The sequence below is a fragment of the Pongo pygmaeus genome, chromosome X (assembly GCF_028885625.2).
Source record: "Pongo pygmaeus isolate AG05252 chromosome X, NHGRI_mPonPyg2-v2.0_pri, whole genome shotgun sequence".
Lineage (NCBI taxonomy): Eukaryota > Metazoa > Chordata > Mammalia > Primates > Hominidae > Pongo > Pongo pygmaeus.
Window position 1 is genome coordinate 16290700 of NC_072396.2, and position 15156 is coordinate 16305855.

The window sequence follows — 15156 nt, forward strand, 5'->3', positions numbered from 1 at the left end:
ATTTTGTTTTATCATGTCAGAATGAAGTGATTCAAAATGTTGAAGTTTTTGAGTTCCCCTTTTGGGAGAGGCGCAGGCTTCCATTTCAAATGTCCGTCATCAGACATCTGCTGCTTTCTTGCTGCTGTTCTCGTTTTCCCAGCTGACCATCCTCTGCTTTGACCATCCCTCTTCCCTCTATCCTTGTTCCCTGGGTGGGCTTAGCCTAGTTCCCTGAGGGTGCTTCCTTCGCATTCCACATCTTTAGGAAGCCACTTTGCTTGTTGGTTTCTTCCTGAGCTTGCATTAGTCCATGGTGGACAACTGGGATGGGGAAATAATATATTTGAAGAGCTTAGAGCAGCTTGGCTTTATTTTTTGAAGGGCAAACACTATCCCCAAAACAGGCTTTTAAAACTTGGCATGTGCCAGGAGTTCCAGGCTGCAGTAAGCTATGATCATACCACTGCACTCTAGCCTGGGTGACAAAACAAGACCCTGTCTCAAAAAAGAAAAAAAAAAAAAAAAAAAGCTTGGCATGTGTAAAGGGATATCTGTGAAAGACAGGATCCAAATGAGGAGAGGAAAAGTGTTTTAATTTCTGTTGTCAGTGAGTGTGCCCAGACTCAGGTACAGACTGCTGGGTTCAAAATGGGCTTCAGTGGCTGCCACTTTGGGAAAGTTGCTTAAGCTCTGTGTGCCTTCATTCTCTCATCTATGAAATGGGATTAAACATAGTCTCATCTTTCTGAGGGGGCTGTGAGGCCGAAATGAGCACACACACGCGTAGAACAGGGCCCCAGGAGTGCTTGCTGGCATTTTCATCATTGTGACTCTTAATGTTATTCTGTGAGACACTCTTCTTGTTCCCTTCCCCTTTTGGGTCAATGTTTTTGAAAGAAGACGTTCATGTGGAAACGTAGTGTTGATCTCTTCAGTCATTTAGCAAGTCTTTGAACACCTGTTATATGCCAGGTAATGGTGATTTTTATAATTTGGCCTGTTTATGAATGAACAACTTAAAGTAGGTAAATAATTCCTAATGGTGAATGAGTCCATCTGAGGCAAAATCTGATAATTATCACCATATATTCTGCAGAAGAGAAGATCTAATCATAACCTTAACATCCTATTAATCCTGAAAAGGGATATGAATAGTAAAATTCAGATGTATTTAATCAAAAACCATATGTCATCTGTCAGCTTTACTTTATTCATAAAAGTATCCATGCTGTGAGGTTTTTTTTTCTTCTTCTTTGAAAATATATCCTTCTCTATGGTTCTCTCCTTTTTCTTTTTGAATTTAAGCGTTCACACCATTTTTCATTTTTTAAGAACAGTGGTTCTCAACCCTGGAAGCACATTAGAGTCATCTAGAAAGCTTTAAAAAATTATGTCCTACCTCAAGTTGAGTAAATCAGAATATCAGGGCCAGGCGCGGTGGCTCACACCTATAATCCCAGCACTTTGGGAGGCCAAGGCAGGCAGATCACTTGAGCTCAGGAGTTTGAGACCAGCCTGGGCAACATGGTAAAACCTGGTATCTATAAAAATAAAATAATAAAATAAATTATATATTATATATATTTATATAAAAATATTATATAAATAAATAATAATAACAAAAGAATACCAGGGACTTGGGTGGCCTTAGTTGCAAAATGTCCTCAGGCGTCTCTAGTGTGCCCTAGGATTGAGAGCCACTAATGTCGAGTGTGTATGTCCTTTTGTATTTTAGAGGTGGGATTGCAGATGTCCGAAATGTCTGTGAAAAGAGTCACAGGATCTGCTAACTAGCAGAAAGCCTCCTCTTGAAAAACTGGAAACTAAGAAAAGGAAAGAGACTTTATTCCCTTTGATACCTTTAAAAGCGTTTCTCAAATATACACTTTATCTAAACAAGAAATGGTAATCATTGATTGGTGTAAAAAACTTCCCACCAAAGAAAAATGCACTGTGAATTACCTTTCAGAGACAACTGAGACTCCGTGTAAGTTGACATTTGCATGGGTAGTTGAACCAAATTGCATTTAAGGTTTTCCAGCTGCAGGATCCCTTATGTAGGATCTATCTCTAACATTTCCTCCAAATTTAAGACCCGTGGTAGCCTGTTTCTTGATTCTCACCCCCTTTTTTTTATTTGAGATGGAGTCTCGCCCTGTCGCCAGGCTGGAGTGCAGTGGCACGATCTCGGCTCACTGCAAGCTCTGCCTCCCAGGTGCAAGCGATTCTCCTGCCTTAGCCTCCCGAGTAGTTGGGACTACAGGCGCATGCCACCACACCCGGCTAAATTTTTTTATATTTTTAGTATAGACGAGGTTTCGCCATGTTGGCCAGGATGGTCTCTGTCTCTTGACATCGTGATCCACCTGCCTCGGCCTCCCAAAGTGCTGGGATTACAGGCGTGAGCCACTGCTCCCGGCCTAATTCTCCTTTTGTTGGGCATAAGTGAGAGGAGGGGAGATGTCTTAAACGATTTCGAGAACTTGGTTGACAGGCCCTACCTTGTGGGAAGAGGGAATGGCCCGTCATGCTCTCAGAGCCCATCTCTCCTCAAGTCATTTCAAGGAAATATGGACAGTGGTCAAATTAGTTTGCGAACATTTCTTTATTTTGTCTTATTTTATTTTATTTTGAGACAGAGTCTTGCTCTGTCGCCCAGGCTGGAGTGCAGTGGTGCGATCTCCGCTCACTGCAAACTCTGCCTCCCGGGTTCACGCCATTCTCCTGCCTCAGCCTCCTGAGTAGCTGGGACCACAGGTGCCCGCCACCACGCCCGGCTAATTTTTTGTGTTTTTAGTAGAGACGGGGTTTCACCATGTTAGCCAGGATGGTCTCGATCTCCTGACCTCGTGATCTGTCCGCCTCGGCCTCCCAAAGTGCTAGGATTACAGGCGTGAGCCACCGTGCCCGGCCGTGAACATTTCTTACAATTTTCATAGGCATGTGAGATTTTACCATCACACCTATCAAAGTATGACAGCAATGTGGAGATTTTCATCATTCAAGTGATAAGTTGTGACATGAAATTCTGCGAAATTAGCAGTTACAAAATCCAGCATCATCCCTTTAGACAAGTAGACTGCTCTGTTCCCCTTTTATGGAGAGCCTCGGTGACTTGCTCCAGATCGTACAGCCGTTCTGCTCTGTCGTTAAGTTTTGTCAGACCATCAGAGGAACACTTCCATTACCTAAGCATTTCTTTGGTTGGTTGTTTTTGTAATTAGTACAGAGTTCAATTCTAGAGCCATGCTGAAATTGGTATTTCTTGGAGTCACAGCTTTGAGGAGAATCTATTTGTTTTTCTCCTAAAAGGTAATAATTACTAATGGAAGGTAAAACTTAGTGGTCTATTTATACCTCACTTCCAAAAGTGATTTAAAGAAGGTTCGTGATCTAGTGCATTAAGTTAGAGAAAGTAAAGGAAATTGAAAGCAAGGAAAGGAAGAGAAAGTGAGTTATTTTCTCCAGGTTTTTATTTCTCCATATTTGAATGCATCTCAAGCAGATAATAAGCTGTCATTCTTACCAAAAAGGAAGAATGAGTGGTATCTCTAGAAAGACAAAAATTTTCCTGGCACTAGATTCTAAAGGTTTCTCCCATGGAATATTTTACAAAGACATTAAATAGGAAGGTGGACAATAACTTTAATAGATGCTTTATAACAGTTGCATATGTAATTTTCATGAGGATGTTTCTTACAGTGACCTTCGATAAATGATTGCAGCTTCACTTTAACATGCAATGCGGGGATTCTATGTAGGACAAAGGTAATGGGTACCAGGAGCACTTCCTTGAGAAGAAGAAAAAGAGGAGTAGTCAGTTAGCTATACCCGAGGGGGCGTTTGGATACCCACACCATTTATTGGCCATCCTTGGCCTAAGGTAATATCCAACAACTGTGGGTTTTTGCAGCAAACTGACTTAAGTATCAGAATAATGGGTAAATATTATGCCCTAAACCAGTGGTTCCCAAATATGGCTGATCTTCAGGACCAGGTAGGGAGCTACTTTGAAAATATGGGTCCCCCACCCCTTGAGGTCTGATCAGATGGTCTAGGGTAGGAAGCAGGAAATCTCAATTCTTCCCAGGTAATTCTGAGAACCACACAGGCTTGGAACCACAGCTTTAGACTGCCTTCGTAAATGTCACTTCTCTTAGCTGAGTTTTCAGTAAAAGCTATAGGGCTGGCCTTTTGTATACACTTACATTATAAGGACTGTCTTTAGGCCAGATGGGATTTTTCCCCAGACAGGGATTAAGGTTCTATTCCAAAACTGACAAATGCTTATTTGACATCCTGGGAACTAGGGCCAAGTTCATTCATATCTAGGAATCCCTTGAGCAGAATTTTAACCTCATTAAATTGGTTCCTTGTTTAATTCTGTGCACGCTTCATACTTATAACATTTTGATTCACTGTTAGTGTTGCCAGCCAGGTTGAGTCTTTGCTCTTTGTTCTATCAGTAGTTGGGAAGAGGGATCTAATTACAAGGTCTCTAATTGAATGATCCAGGAGGTCATTTGGAAAATAGAAAATTTCACGTTAATGAACATTGATGAAGCATTTCTGAGCTGAGCATGGTGTATGCTGGGCATTCTGTAAGCATTATCTCAGTAGTGCTTAGATAGACATTACAGACATGGAAAGTGAGTGTTATTAAACATTTAGTCATTTCAGGGCCATTGTTGTTTTTTCCCAACACATCCTATTCTTCAACTCTCTTTCTTCCTAAATTCTGTGGACTTCCCCTGCTAAAAAAAAAAAAAAAAAAAAGTTTTTGTCTTACCAATTTTTAACTAGCAACCTAACCAGGAAAATTTTGTTTATTTGGAACCTTGAACTACATTTTTCCTCCTCATTGTATGTTAGGAGAAGGAAGGAAGTAAGAAAGTAAACTCATATGAAGGATTTTTGAAATATTACTCAGGTACAGCCTGGTCAGCTTAGCCTTGCTCCAGTTTAAACTATGAAAAGAAAATTGTTCTTCATAATGGTTAGCCACCTTCATTAAATAAGAATTAAATGATGCAGGTATGGTAGCTCACACCTGTAATCCCAGAGCTTTGGGAGGCTGAGGCAGGAGGATCACTTGAAGCCAGGAGTGAGAGACCAGCCTGGGCAACATAGCGAGACCCCGTCCCTATAAAAATAAAATTATCCGGGTGTGGTGGCATACGCCTATGGCATGCACCAGCTACTCAAGATGCTGAGGCAGAAGGATCACTTGAGCCCGGGGAATTCAAGGTTGCAGTGAAGTATGATCATACCATTGCACTCCAGCCTATGTAACAGAACAAGACCCTGTCTCAAAAACAAATTGTATTTATTACACCCCATTGTGAACAGGCACCAGATTGTAGATTAATGCAGATGTCTTGGATCCCTCTCTTCCAAGCCACATGACTGACTTGGGCAAGTATGCTTTTCTAGGTCTCAGCTTCCTTCTTTGCAAAGTGGAGAAAATACTAGCCCCCACTGTCCTAAAGGGATAAAAGGACCAGAGGGGAAAAATGTAAAAATGCCATGAAAGCTACAAGATGCTGTACACAGATCAGATTGAATTGCTTCATTAACCGGAAATTCTTGGATTACTATATTGTCTAAATATTGAGTCCACTGACGATTGTACAGAACCAGGATTGCATTGTTAGTTCCCACCTTCCTCTCAGCAGTCCCGCATGTGACATCTTCATGCCTATCACCACATCCTGTCACACCAATCAGCGGGCCTTCTTTTCCCCTATGGTTCAACATGTGTAGGCTTCCTGAACTTCATTCAAAGGCAGCTGAATGGTATATGAACTTTGAAATGTTTCCAACTTGACATTAAATCAGCAAGTGCCAAGTTTCAACACTTAAAAAAATCCTCTTAAGCGCTGAAACTTGGCATCTGAGTGGGGTTTATTATCTTTCAGTTAAGTCAAAACAACTAAATTACATGAGTTTCTATCCCAAAATTTAAAGCAAGTGTTTTTTTGTTTGTTTTTTGTTTGAGACGGAGTTTCGCTCTTGTTGCCCAAGCTGAAGTGCAATGGCGCAATCGCAGCTCACTGCAACCTCCGCCACCCGGGTTCAAGCGATTCTCCTACCTCAGCCTCCTGAGTAGCTGGGATTATAGGCACTACAGGCGCACGCCAACACGCCCGGCTAATTTTTTGTATTTTTAGTAGAATTGGGGTTTCACCATGTTAGCCAGGCTGGTCTCAAACTCTGGACTTCAGGTGATTTGCCCGCCTCGGCCTCCCAAAGTGTTGGGATTACAGGCGTGAGCCACCACGCCTGGTCTAAAGCAGTTGTTTTGTGAGTAATTTTCAACTATTGGTCTAGTGAATTTAAGCTTTTCTTTCATACGCAGATGTTCACGTAAACATAATTTCCCAACATCCAGTCCTACCCTTCTTATTAAGAGCATGTTTACAACGTTTGGAATGGAGCAGTGCAGGAGGGATGACTATGACCCTGATGCAAGCCTGGAGTACAGCGAGGAAGAAACCTACCAACAGTTCCTAGATTTCTATGAGGATGTGTTGCCCGAGTTCAAGAACGTGGGGAAAGTGATTCAGTTCAAGGTGGGCATGCGTGTGGAGGAGGGGACTGGTTTGTTTCACCCTGCAGTACTTAATGGCACAAGAGAGCTAGAACACAGGCTCAGCTGGGGTCAGGCACACTGGCACTCTATAAATGTGACTTCCCTCTTTCTCTCTTTCCACCCCCTACCTTGTTGCCAATGTCACGTCAATACCACATGAAATCATAAACATGTATTAGCATGGTATTTCCTGAATGCTAGGGGCCTAGATTGGAAAAGATCTTTCATTTATTTAGTAGCTTTGTGCTCCAATTCTTTTCCAGCACATGAATTCTCTGTGCCAGGTCCCCTGCATATAGCCATCCAGTCCTCCACTTAGAAGCTGCATGTGACAAACGGTGCATTCCCTTCCTTCCTCTGTAGGTGGCTTCCGTGGACAGTGTGACACAACTTCACTCACTAAGTTTGTTGGTGCATTGTGTTGACAGTACTGACTTAGCTCCACCCAAGGTGTATGTTCTTTCTGCTGGAGCCACACAGGAACATAAATCACATAAATCTAGATTCCACCACCTACCCCCCTGCTTTTTTTTAACATTGTTTTTATTCATTGGATACTTTCAATACTGAATATAGTATTACACAAACCATGGTGTGTGATGCAGCATACTTGGTGAAAAAGGCATTCAGATGACACATGATTATTTTAAAATATTCCTTAATGCAAGGGTAAGGCCAGATGTAATCTCTGCTGCTCCCAGGACCCATTAGTTGAATTCTAACAGGGTGAAGCTTCCTGCCTTGTCTGTGATTTCATCAGATCTGAACTGGAGTGCCTTTGTTATGTTAAGGCAGGGAAACTGTCCCATAATTTGGGAAAAGACAGGAATAAAACCCTGATTTTTTTTCCTGCAAGTTGCAAATGATGATGAAAAGTTGGAACACCCCCCAAAAAACAAAGATATTCCTGACATTTGAGGCTATACTTCCATCAACTGACTTCAAGATTTTTAAAAATTCTTTTTATTTTTTTTTTCCTCCTTAACCTTTCGTTTCTGGGGCATATGCCTTCCTGTCTTCACACTACTTGTCAGCACAAGCAATAACTGCTAAAGTGGAACTGCCTGGTCACAGCCACACAATACCATGTTAGAAGCATTGGCCGAGGAGGCCATGTGGTTTGACTAGCCTTGTCACTTCTTCCTGCCTTTTCCTTATCCTGAAAGTGAGGGGACTAGATTACATCAGTGGTTTTCCTCGTAGGGTTTCTTGATTATACTGCTTCTGTGAAGCGGTAATGGGAGGGCTGCTTTCAGAACTTCAGAGTACTTAATGGAAATTGCACCCTTACTTGCAACAGGCTGCACCCACAAACCACAACCACCACAACGTATTTTTTCTTTTGTTTAGAGTTCTCGCACCCTAGCTTGCACAGCTAACATGGATTCCCGAGGCCTTTTATTCTTCCTTCTAAGGGTGGTGTTACAAACTGTCATTGAGTATGGATCCTACTCGTTTTTGGATACCCTAAGAAAAATACTCTGGAACAAATTTGTAAAATTATAGATTCATTTTGAACATAAACGCTAAACACTAGTGTGAATATTTGAGGACCTTTTTATATACTATTATATAAAAACAAATCAGATTTGTCATTGTTGAAGGCAAATGATCAGATATTTAGCCTAACTAGTAATAGGAACAGTACATATGAAAATGGGATGATATTCACACCTATCAGGCAAAAAATTATAAATTCTATTAATACCAAGAGTAGATGAGGATGTGTACATTAGTAAAACCACTTCAGAGAGCAGTTTGTCAATACCTAGTGAAGGTATGTGTAACCTATAAATTGGCACACTCCTGGCTATGCACAGTAGAGAGCTCTTTATACCCACAGAGACCTGTTTAAGAATGCTGACTGCGGTACTGTTTGTGGATGAAAAATTGGAAGCATCTTGAAAAACCATCATTCTAGAGTAGATAAGTTTTATTATTTGGTATATCCAGTATACAGTAGTTACGTTTATGTGACTACATCTTGAAAAAAGCATATGGAATAAATACTATTTATATAAAATTTTAAAACATACAAAGCAGCACTATATGTTGTTTATCAATACATATTACCTGTTTCTTTGCATATGTATATATAAATATGTGTATACTCATTATAAATAATGGACATTTATATGTATGATACATATGTGTGGGTTTTGGCATGCATATGATATATGTATATATGCCTGTATCTGTGTATTTGTATTTGTGTCTGTGTAGGTCTATGTATGTATATGTGTGTTTGTGTTTGGAATGTGAAGGCTACACTCAGCCTGTGGAGAGTGTTCACCTATGTGATGGAGGAGGGAGAAGAATGGGATAGAAGGGCTTCAACTGGGTCTTTAATGTTTTACATATGTAAATATTCTCATTCAAAAGTGGAAAATGTTAGTGTTAAATTTGGGTAGTGTATATATAGGCTGATTGATATCTTCTGTATTTTTATGGATGTGTGAAACATTTCATATTTGTGGGAGAAAACAGACCTGGACCAACAGGGATCAGGCACGCTGCCATGTGCCAAGTATGCCTTAAATAGATGCAAGAGTCAGCTAGTATCTCTATTTTGCAATCTTTGATTGGTAACTACTTTGGGGAATGTTAGCCTGGACAAACAACATTTGATGAATGGCTGGTTTCTTTTCCTGAATTTTTTATGATAGCATTCTTCATTGCTCCCTAGGTCAGCTGCAATTTGGAACCTCACCTGAGGGGCAATGTATATGTTCAGTACCAGTCGTAAGTATTCTGCTTGTGGATGTCTTCCTGATTTGTCACAGTTTGTTGTTCTGTTTCTGTTGATGTCTAGGATTTTTCCACTGGATATATAGCTTTCATATATTTTATTTCTTATGTTTTTATTTTTATTTTATTTTTTTCTTTTGAGACGGAGTTTTGCTCTTGTTGCCCAGGCTAGAGTGCAATGGCGTGGTCTCAGCTCATTGCCACCTCCATCTCCCAGGTTCAAGTGATTCTCCTGCCACAGCCTCCTGAATAGCTGGGATTACAGGTGCCTGCCACCACGCCCAGCTAATTTTTTGTATTTTTAGTAGAGATGGGGTTTTACCATGATGACCAGGCTGGTCTCGAACTCCTGACCTCAGGTGATCCGCCCGCCTCGGCCTCCCAAAGTACTGGGATTACAGGCGTGAGCCACTGTGCTTGGCCCAGCTTTCATATATTTTAAAATATTTAAATAAAATTAAAGTTTAAATAAATCTAAATATTTAAAACTTCAATATTAAGAGTTGAAACAGAAATAATAGAATGGATGTGAAAATAATATAAGCCGGGCATGGTGGCTCATACCTGTCATCCCAACACTTTTGGAGGCTGAAGTGGGAGGACTGCTTGAGGCCAGGAGTTCAAGACCAGCCTGGTCAACATGGCAAAACCCCATCTCTACTAAAAATACAAAAAATTAGCCAGGCGTGGTGGCAGGCACCTGTAATCCCAGCTACTCGGGAGGCTGAGACAGGAGAATCGCTTGAAGAGAGACCTCATCTCTACAAAAAATTAAAAAATTAGCCGAATGTGGTGGCATGTGCTGGTAGTCCCAGCTATTTGTGAGGCTGAGGTAGGAGGATCACTTGAGCCCAGGAGGTCAAGGCTGCAGTGAGGTATGACTGTACCACGACACTCTAGCCTGGGGGACAGAGTGAGAGTAAGACTCCATCTCAAAAAGAAAAAAATAATACAATAATACATTTATATTTCATTCTTTATATATTTACAGTTTTGAATGTTTTATAATATGGTTATATTATTACTCATAATTTTAATAATTAAAATACAAACTAATAAGGGATAACTAGAATAGAGAACATAAAAGCATTTATAGTGAAAGAGCCAGAGATTGAAGCCCAAAATCATCTTAGTGTGCATTTGACCAGCTAAGAGAGCAATTAATGTATCATTTCTTCTTATCTTGCTGTTTGCCTAGGCCATACCATGGCTAATGGGTTAAATTAACCAGTGTAATAAGAAGAACAGCAATCCTATCTGAGAAAGAATAGGCCCTAATAATGGAAAACACTTCTGCATTTTTAATGGTCCAATCTTTTGGATTAAGATGCTTTCATTCAAGCCAATTTCCATGCATTGAAACCTCTCCGAGGGTTAGTAAACTGGGTTCCTGAATAAATTGTGAACTTTGGGAGCTTGAACATTTTAATGACTCTTCCCTAGGTACAAAATCAGTGAACTTGGTGGTCCTACAATAAATTAATAACGGGGTTAATTAATAGTAGGGCTAATCTACATATTAGGAAGTTACTGTAAAGCATGTCATTTGATTTTTGGTTTAAAGGGAAGAAGAATGCCAAGCAGCCCTTTCTCTGTTTAACGGACGATGGTATGCAGGACGACAGCTGCAGTGTGAATTCTGCCCCGTGACCCGGTGGAAAATGGCGATTTGTGGTAAAAGACAAAGTGATGATTTTTTTCCTCAATTGTTCCACTGCTATATAAAGGGATATTCTTTGGGGGAAACCCAGTATTTTCAAGTGGTGAGGCATAGCTTTTTGCCTCACACAGTAGATGAGCAGAGAACTTTATATAAAGAACACCACAGTTTAGATCTGTAACCGACCTCATGAGTCACTTGATAGATGAAGTGACTGAGGTCACAACGTATTGGTGACAGAGTTGGGGCTAGAATTCCAGTCTTCCAATCTTCAGTCCTGGGCTCTGTGTCTGACAAATCAGGAAGCCTGAGGAGTTTATGTCTGTGGAAGCCCCATTTCCCTTGTTGCAGTTTCAGAGGTATTTTCTATTCATTGGCTCACCTCACTTGAGCTGTTTGTTTCTTTCTTTCTTTCCATCTTTATCTCTAATGAATCTTCTGTCATCACCACCTACGTTACCTTACCCATAGCATTTCCTGCCTTACTTGGAATACATGCTTCTGTGCACTAGAGGCTAATTGTAGGCTTGAGATCAGTTAAACATGCATGCAGTCAGACTGACATCGGACAGTGGCAACCCAATCAGGAAATGATCCAGTCTTGTGCAGAGAGTAGCCAGCAGTTTTGAAGGCCTAGTTATGTTCTGATTTCTCTCAGTGGGCTGTTCCCTAGGTGGAAAGAGATGAGCTCTAAATGCCTCTGGGGAGCACTTATCTTACCCTTTACTTGTGTTTCTTTGCTGTATACATGCCTGCTTAACACAAAGTCAGAATCTTTGGCAAGCTTGTCTTCCTGGATGCTGTCATTCTGAAACCATTTATGAAGGGAAAAGAAAGATTTTAGGATTCCTGGCTAAGGGAAACCAGAAGAACTATTACACTTTAAAGACTCGGGGGATGGAAGAGGTGGAATTGTTCGCTCCATAAAGGCAGTTACTTTTGTCAGTTCCTGGGAATCCAGTGTGATTTCAGTGAGGAGCTTCTGAGTGTGACCTTGACTCCTCCGAAGCAGGGACTATTTCATTAAAAAAAAAAACGCTTTATTTTCCTTATTGACTAAAGACACTGAGCGTCTTTTCATTATTGGCCATTTGTATGTCTTTTTTGGAGAGATGTCTATTTGGATCCTTTGCCTATTTTCTAACTAGGCTCTTTGTCTTTTTATTATTGAGTTGTAAGAGTTCTTGATATATTCTCCATACAAGTACCTTGTCACAAATATGATTTGCAAATATTTTCTCCCATTTTGTAGGTTCTTTTCACTTCATGTTCTTTTGAAATACAAGTTTTAAATTTTGATGAAGTCCAACTTAACTATTTTTTTGTTTGTTTTGGTGTCACATCTAGGATGACATTGCTTAGCCCAGGGTCACAACAATTTACTTGTATGTTTTCTTCAGAGTCATAGTTTCATTTCTTAACATTTAGGTCTTGGATACAGTTTGAGTTAATTTTTGTATATAGTGTGTGGTACGGAGGTATTTCACTTCTAACTGTTGTGCGTATCTGGGGAATTTACTGCTTTTAAAAAACGTTTGAGAACCCCAAAGATCTCAAAATTGTTTGAATAGATTTTATCTGTGATAAGAATCTTCTGTATTAAAAGCAGTTAGTGAATTTGAAGCATTAGTGTAATGTTTATAATCTTATACTTAAAGTGTAAAGAAAATGTAGACTCCTCTATGTTTAATAGGCCTTCTCCTTTTTTTTTTTTTTTTTTTTTTTTGAGAGTGAGTCTCACTCTGTTGCCCAGGCTGGAGTGCAGTGGCATGATTTTGGCTCACTGCAACCTCCACCTCCTGGGTTTAAGTGATTCTCATGCCTCCGCTCCTGAGTAGCTGGAATTACAAGCGCCTGCCACCACGCCCAGCTAATTTTTGTATTTTTAGTAGAGATGGGGTTTCGCCATGTTGGCCAGGCTGGTCTCAAACTCCTGACCTCAGGTGATGTGCCCGCCTCAGCCTCCCAAAGTGTTAGGATTACAGGTGTGAGCCACCACACCTGGCCAGGCCTTCTCTTTTGACCAGTGGTTCTGGCCTGTCTCCTCCATGCCATCAAACCATGCTACCACAGGGACCCAAAGAGCTGGCTATTTGATGTTAATCAGGGATCAAAATCGTCAATCAGTGGCAAGGTGAAACCTGGAAAAGATAACTTGGTCACCATTTGTTCAGTTGCAGTCTGCACCATAATCCAACAGGGGCACAGGCTATTCTGCTTAATGAAAACTTCTGATTTGTTACTTTTTAGTGTCATTTGTTAGAGCATGTTTGAAATCGTGGGAACCAAATTATGACATCAATTTATGTAAGCCCCTTTTACATAATACACAGTAGAAAATAGTTCTAGCATATCCAAATATCAGAAATGTACCTTCTGAAAAGGATAAAGTAGCATCTTCAGAATATGCAGTGATAAGTGCTATTTCATCACTGTGCCATTGCAGGTTTATTTGAAATACAACAATGTCCAAGAGGAAAGCACTGCAACTTTCTTCATGTGTTCAGAAATCCCAATAATGAATTCTGGGAAGCTAATAGAGACATCTACTTGTCTCCAGATCGGACTGGCTCCTCCTTTGGGAAGAACTCCGAAAGGAGGGAGAGGATGGGCCACCACGACGACTACTACAGCAGGCTGCGGGGAAGGAGAAACCCTAGTCCAGACCACTCCTACAAAAGAAATGGGGAATCCGAGAGGAAAAGGAGTAGTCACAGGGGGAAGAAATCTCACAAACGCACATCAAAGAGTCGGGAGAGGCACAATTCACGAAGCAGAGGAAGAAATAGGGACCGCAGCAGGGACCGCAGCCGGGGCCGGGGCAGCCGGAGCCGGAGCCGCAGGAGCCGCCGCAGCCGGAGCCAAAGTTCCTCTAGGTCCCGCAGTCGTGGCAGGAGGAGGTCGGGTAATAGAGACAGAACTGTTCAGAGTCCCAAATCCAAATAAACTAGTTTTGTTCTTAAATGATTGTATATCTTATTTATTATGGTTGCTACATACTTGGATAGAAGGCTATGAACGCAGATGGGTTCGCAAGTCTGGCTGAACCCTGTGTAGCCTGGAATTCTATTTAAAAATATTTTTATTCTCTTATAATCATGAAGTATGGTTAGTATAGAAAACATAAAATACATAAATAACAACATGAAAATTACTTGTAATCCTAACCCTGAGAGAGGACTAAACATTGGAGCATTGTTTTAGTGTGTACACTTTCTTCTTTTTTTTTTTTTAGAGATAGGTTCTCACGAGCAGTGGCATGATCAGAGCTCACTGCAGCCTCAAACTCTTGGGCTCAGGTGATCTTCTCATCTCAGCCACCCAAGTAGCTGAGACTACAAGGTACACACTGCCACACCTGGCTAATTTTTAAACATTGTTTTGTGGAGACAGCGTTTTGCCGTGTTGCCCAAGCTGGTCTTGAACTCCTGGGCTCAAGTGATCCTCCCACCTTGTCTTCCCAAAGCGCTGGGATTATAGGTGTGATCCACCACACCCAGCCCTATGTACACATTTTTTAATACAAAGAACATATATGAATGCAGTTGAATATGCTTTTATTCACAAGAAGCATTGTCATATTTCATCAAGCCCTATTCTTCGTTTTACTCACTGCACAATATGGATCGGTTTTTTCAACCATATCCTCATTGTTAGATTTTTAATTTTGTACTATTAAAGAATCCTGTGCTGAAAACAATCCTGTGATGGATTCTTAAATACTTCCACATATTTTTGATCATTTCCTTAGGATAAATTGTATCAAGGAGATGAATACTAAAATATTTCCAAGTTGCCTGCCAGAAGACTATAAAAAATTTATTATGTCAATAAACTTCGCTGCTCCCACAACGCCAAGTACTTTTAATCCTTACCAATTTGATAAATTTTATGTGTTCATATATTTAATGTGTTTTGATTCTTATTGGCCCCCTACCCCTTTTTTTAGAGACAGGGTCTTGCTATGTTGCCCAGGCTGGAGGGCAGTGGCTGTTCACATGATCATTGTGCACTATAGCCTCAAAACTCCTGGGCTCAGGTGATCCTCTTGGCTCAGCCTCCTGAATAGCTGAAACTACAGGTGAGTGCCACTTATTTGCCTTTTATTAATAATCTATTGGATTTTTCTATATGTAATAGCTGAACAGCTTTTTTGCTTTAAAGTTCATTTTCT

General features: G+C 40.7%; 1 protein-coding gene across 2 annotated transcripts in view; it reads left to right on the top strand.

The window, feature by feature from the left end:
- The window catches only part of ZRSR2 (zinc finger CCCH-type, RNA binding motif and serine/arginine rich 2), a 33502-nt gene extending 19556 nt beyond the window's left edge, over nucleotides 1-13946 (top strand). Inside the window, exons 8-11 of one of the 2 annotated variants that reach the window (XM_054472404.2) lie at nucleotides 6341-6554; nucleotides 9261-9316; nucleotides 10887-10996; nucleotides 13543-13946. In XM_054472404.2, the coding sequence (XP_054328379.1) occupies nucleotides 6341-6554; nucleotides 9261-9316; nucleotides 10887-10996; nucleotides 13543-13928 (766 nt within the window). In that variant the 3' untranslated portion in view covers nucleotides 13929-13946. Of the gene's footprint in view, nucleotides 1-6340; nucleotides 6555-9260; nucleotides 9317-10886; nucleotides 10997-13428 lie in introns of both variants that reach the window. The other variant, XM_054472403.2, reaches the window with a different exon arrangement.
- The last annotated feature ends 1210 nt before the right edge of the window (nucleotides 13947-15156 follow it).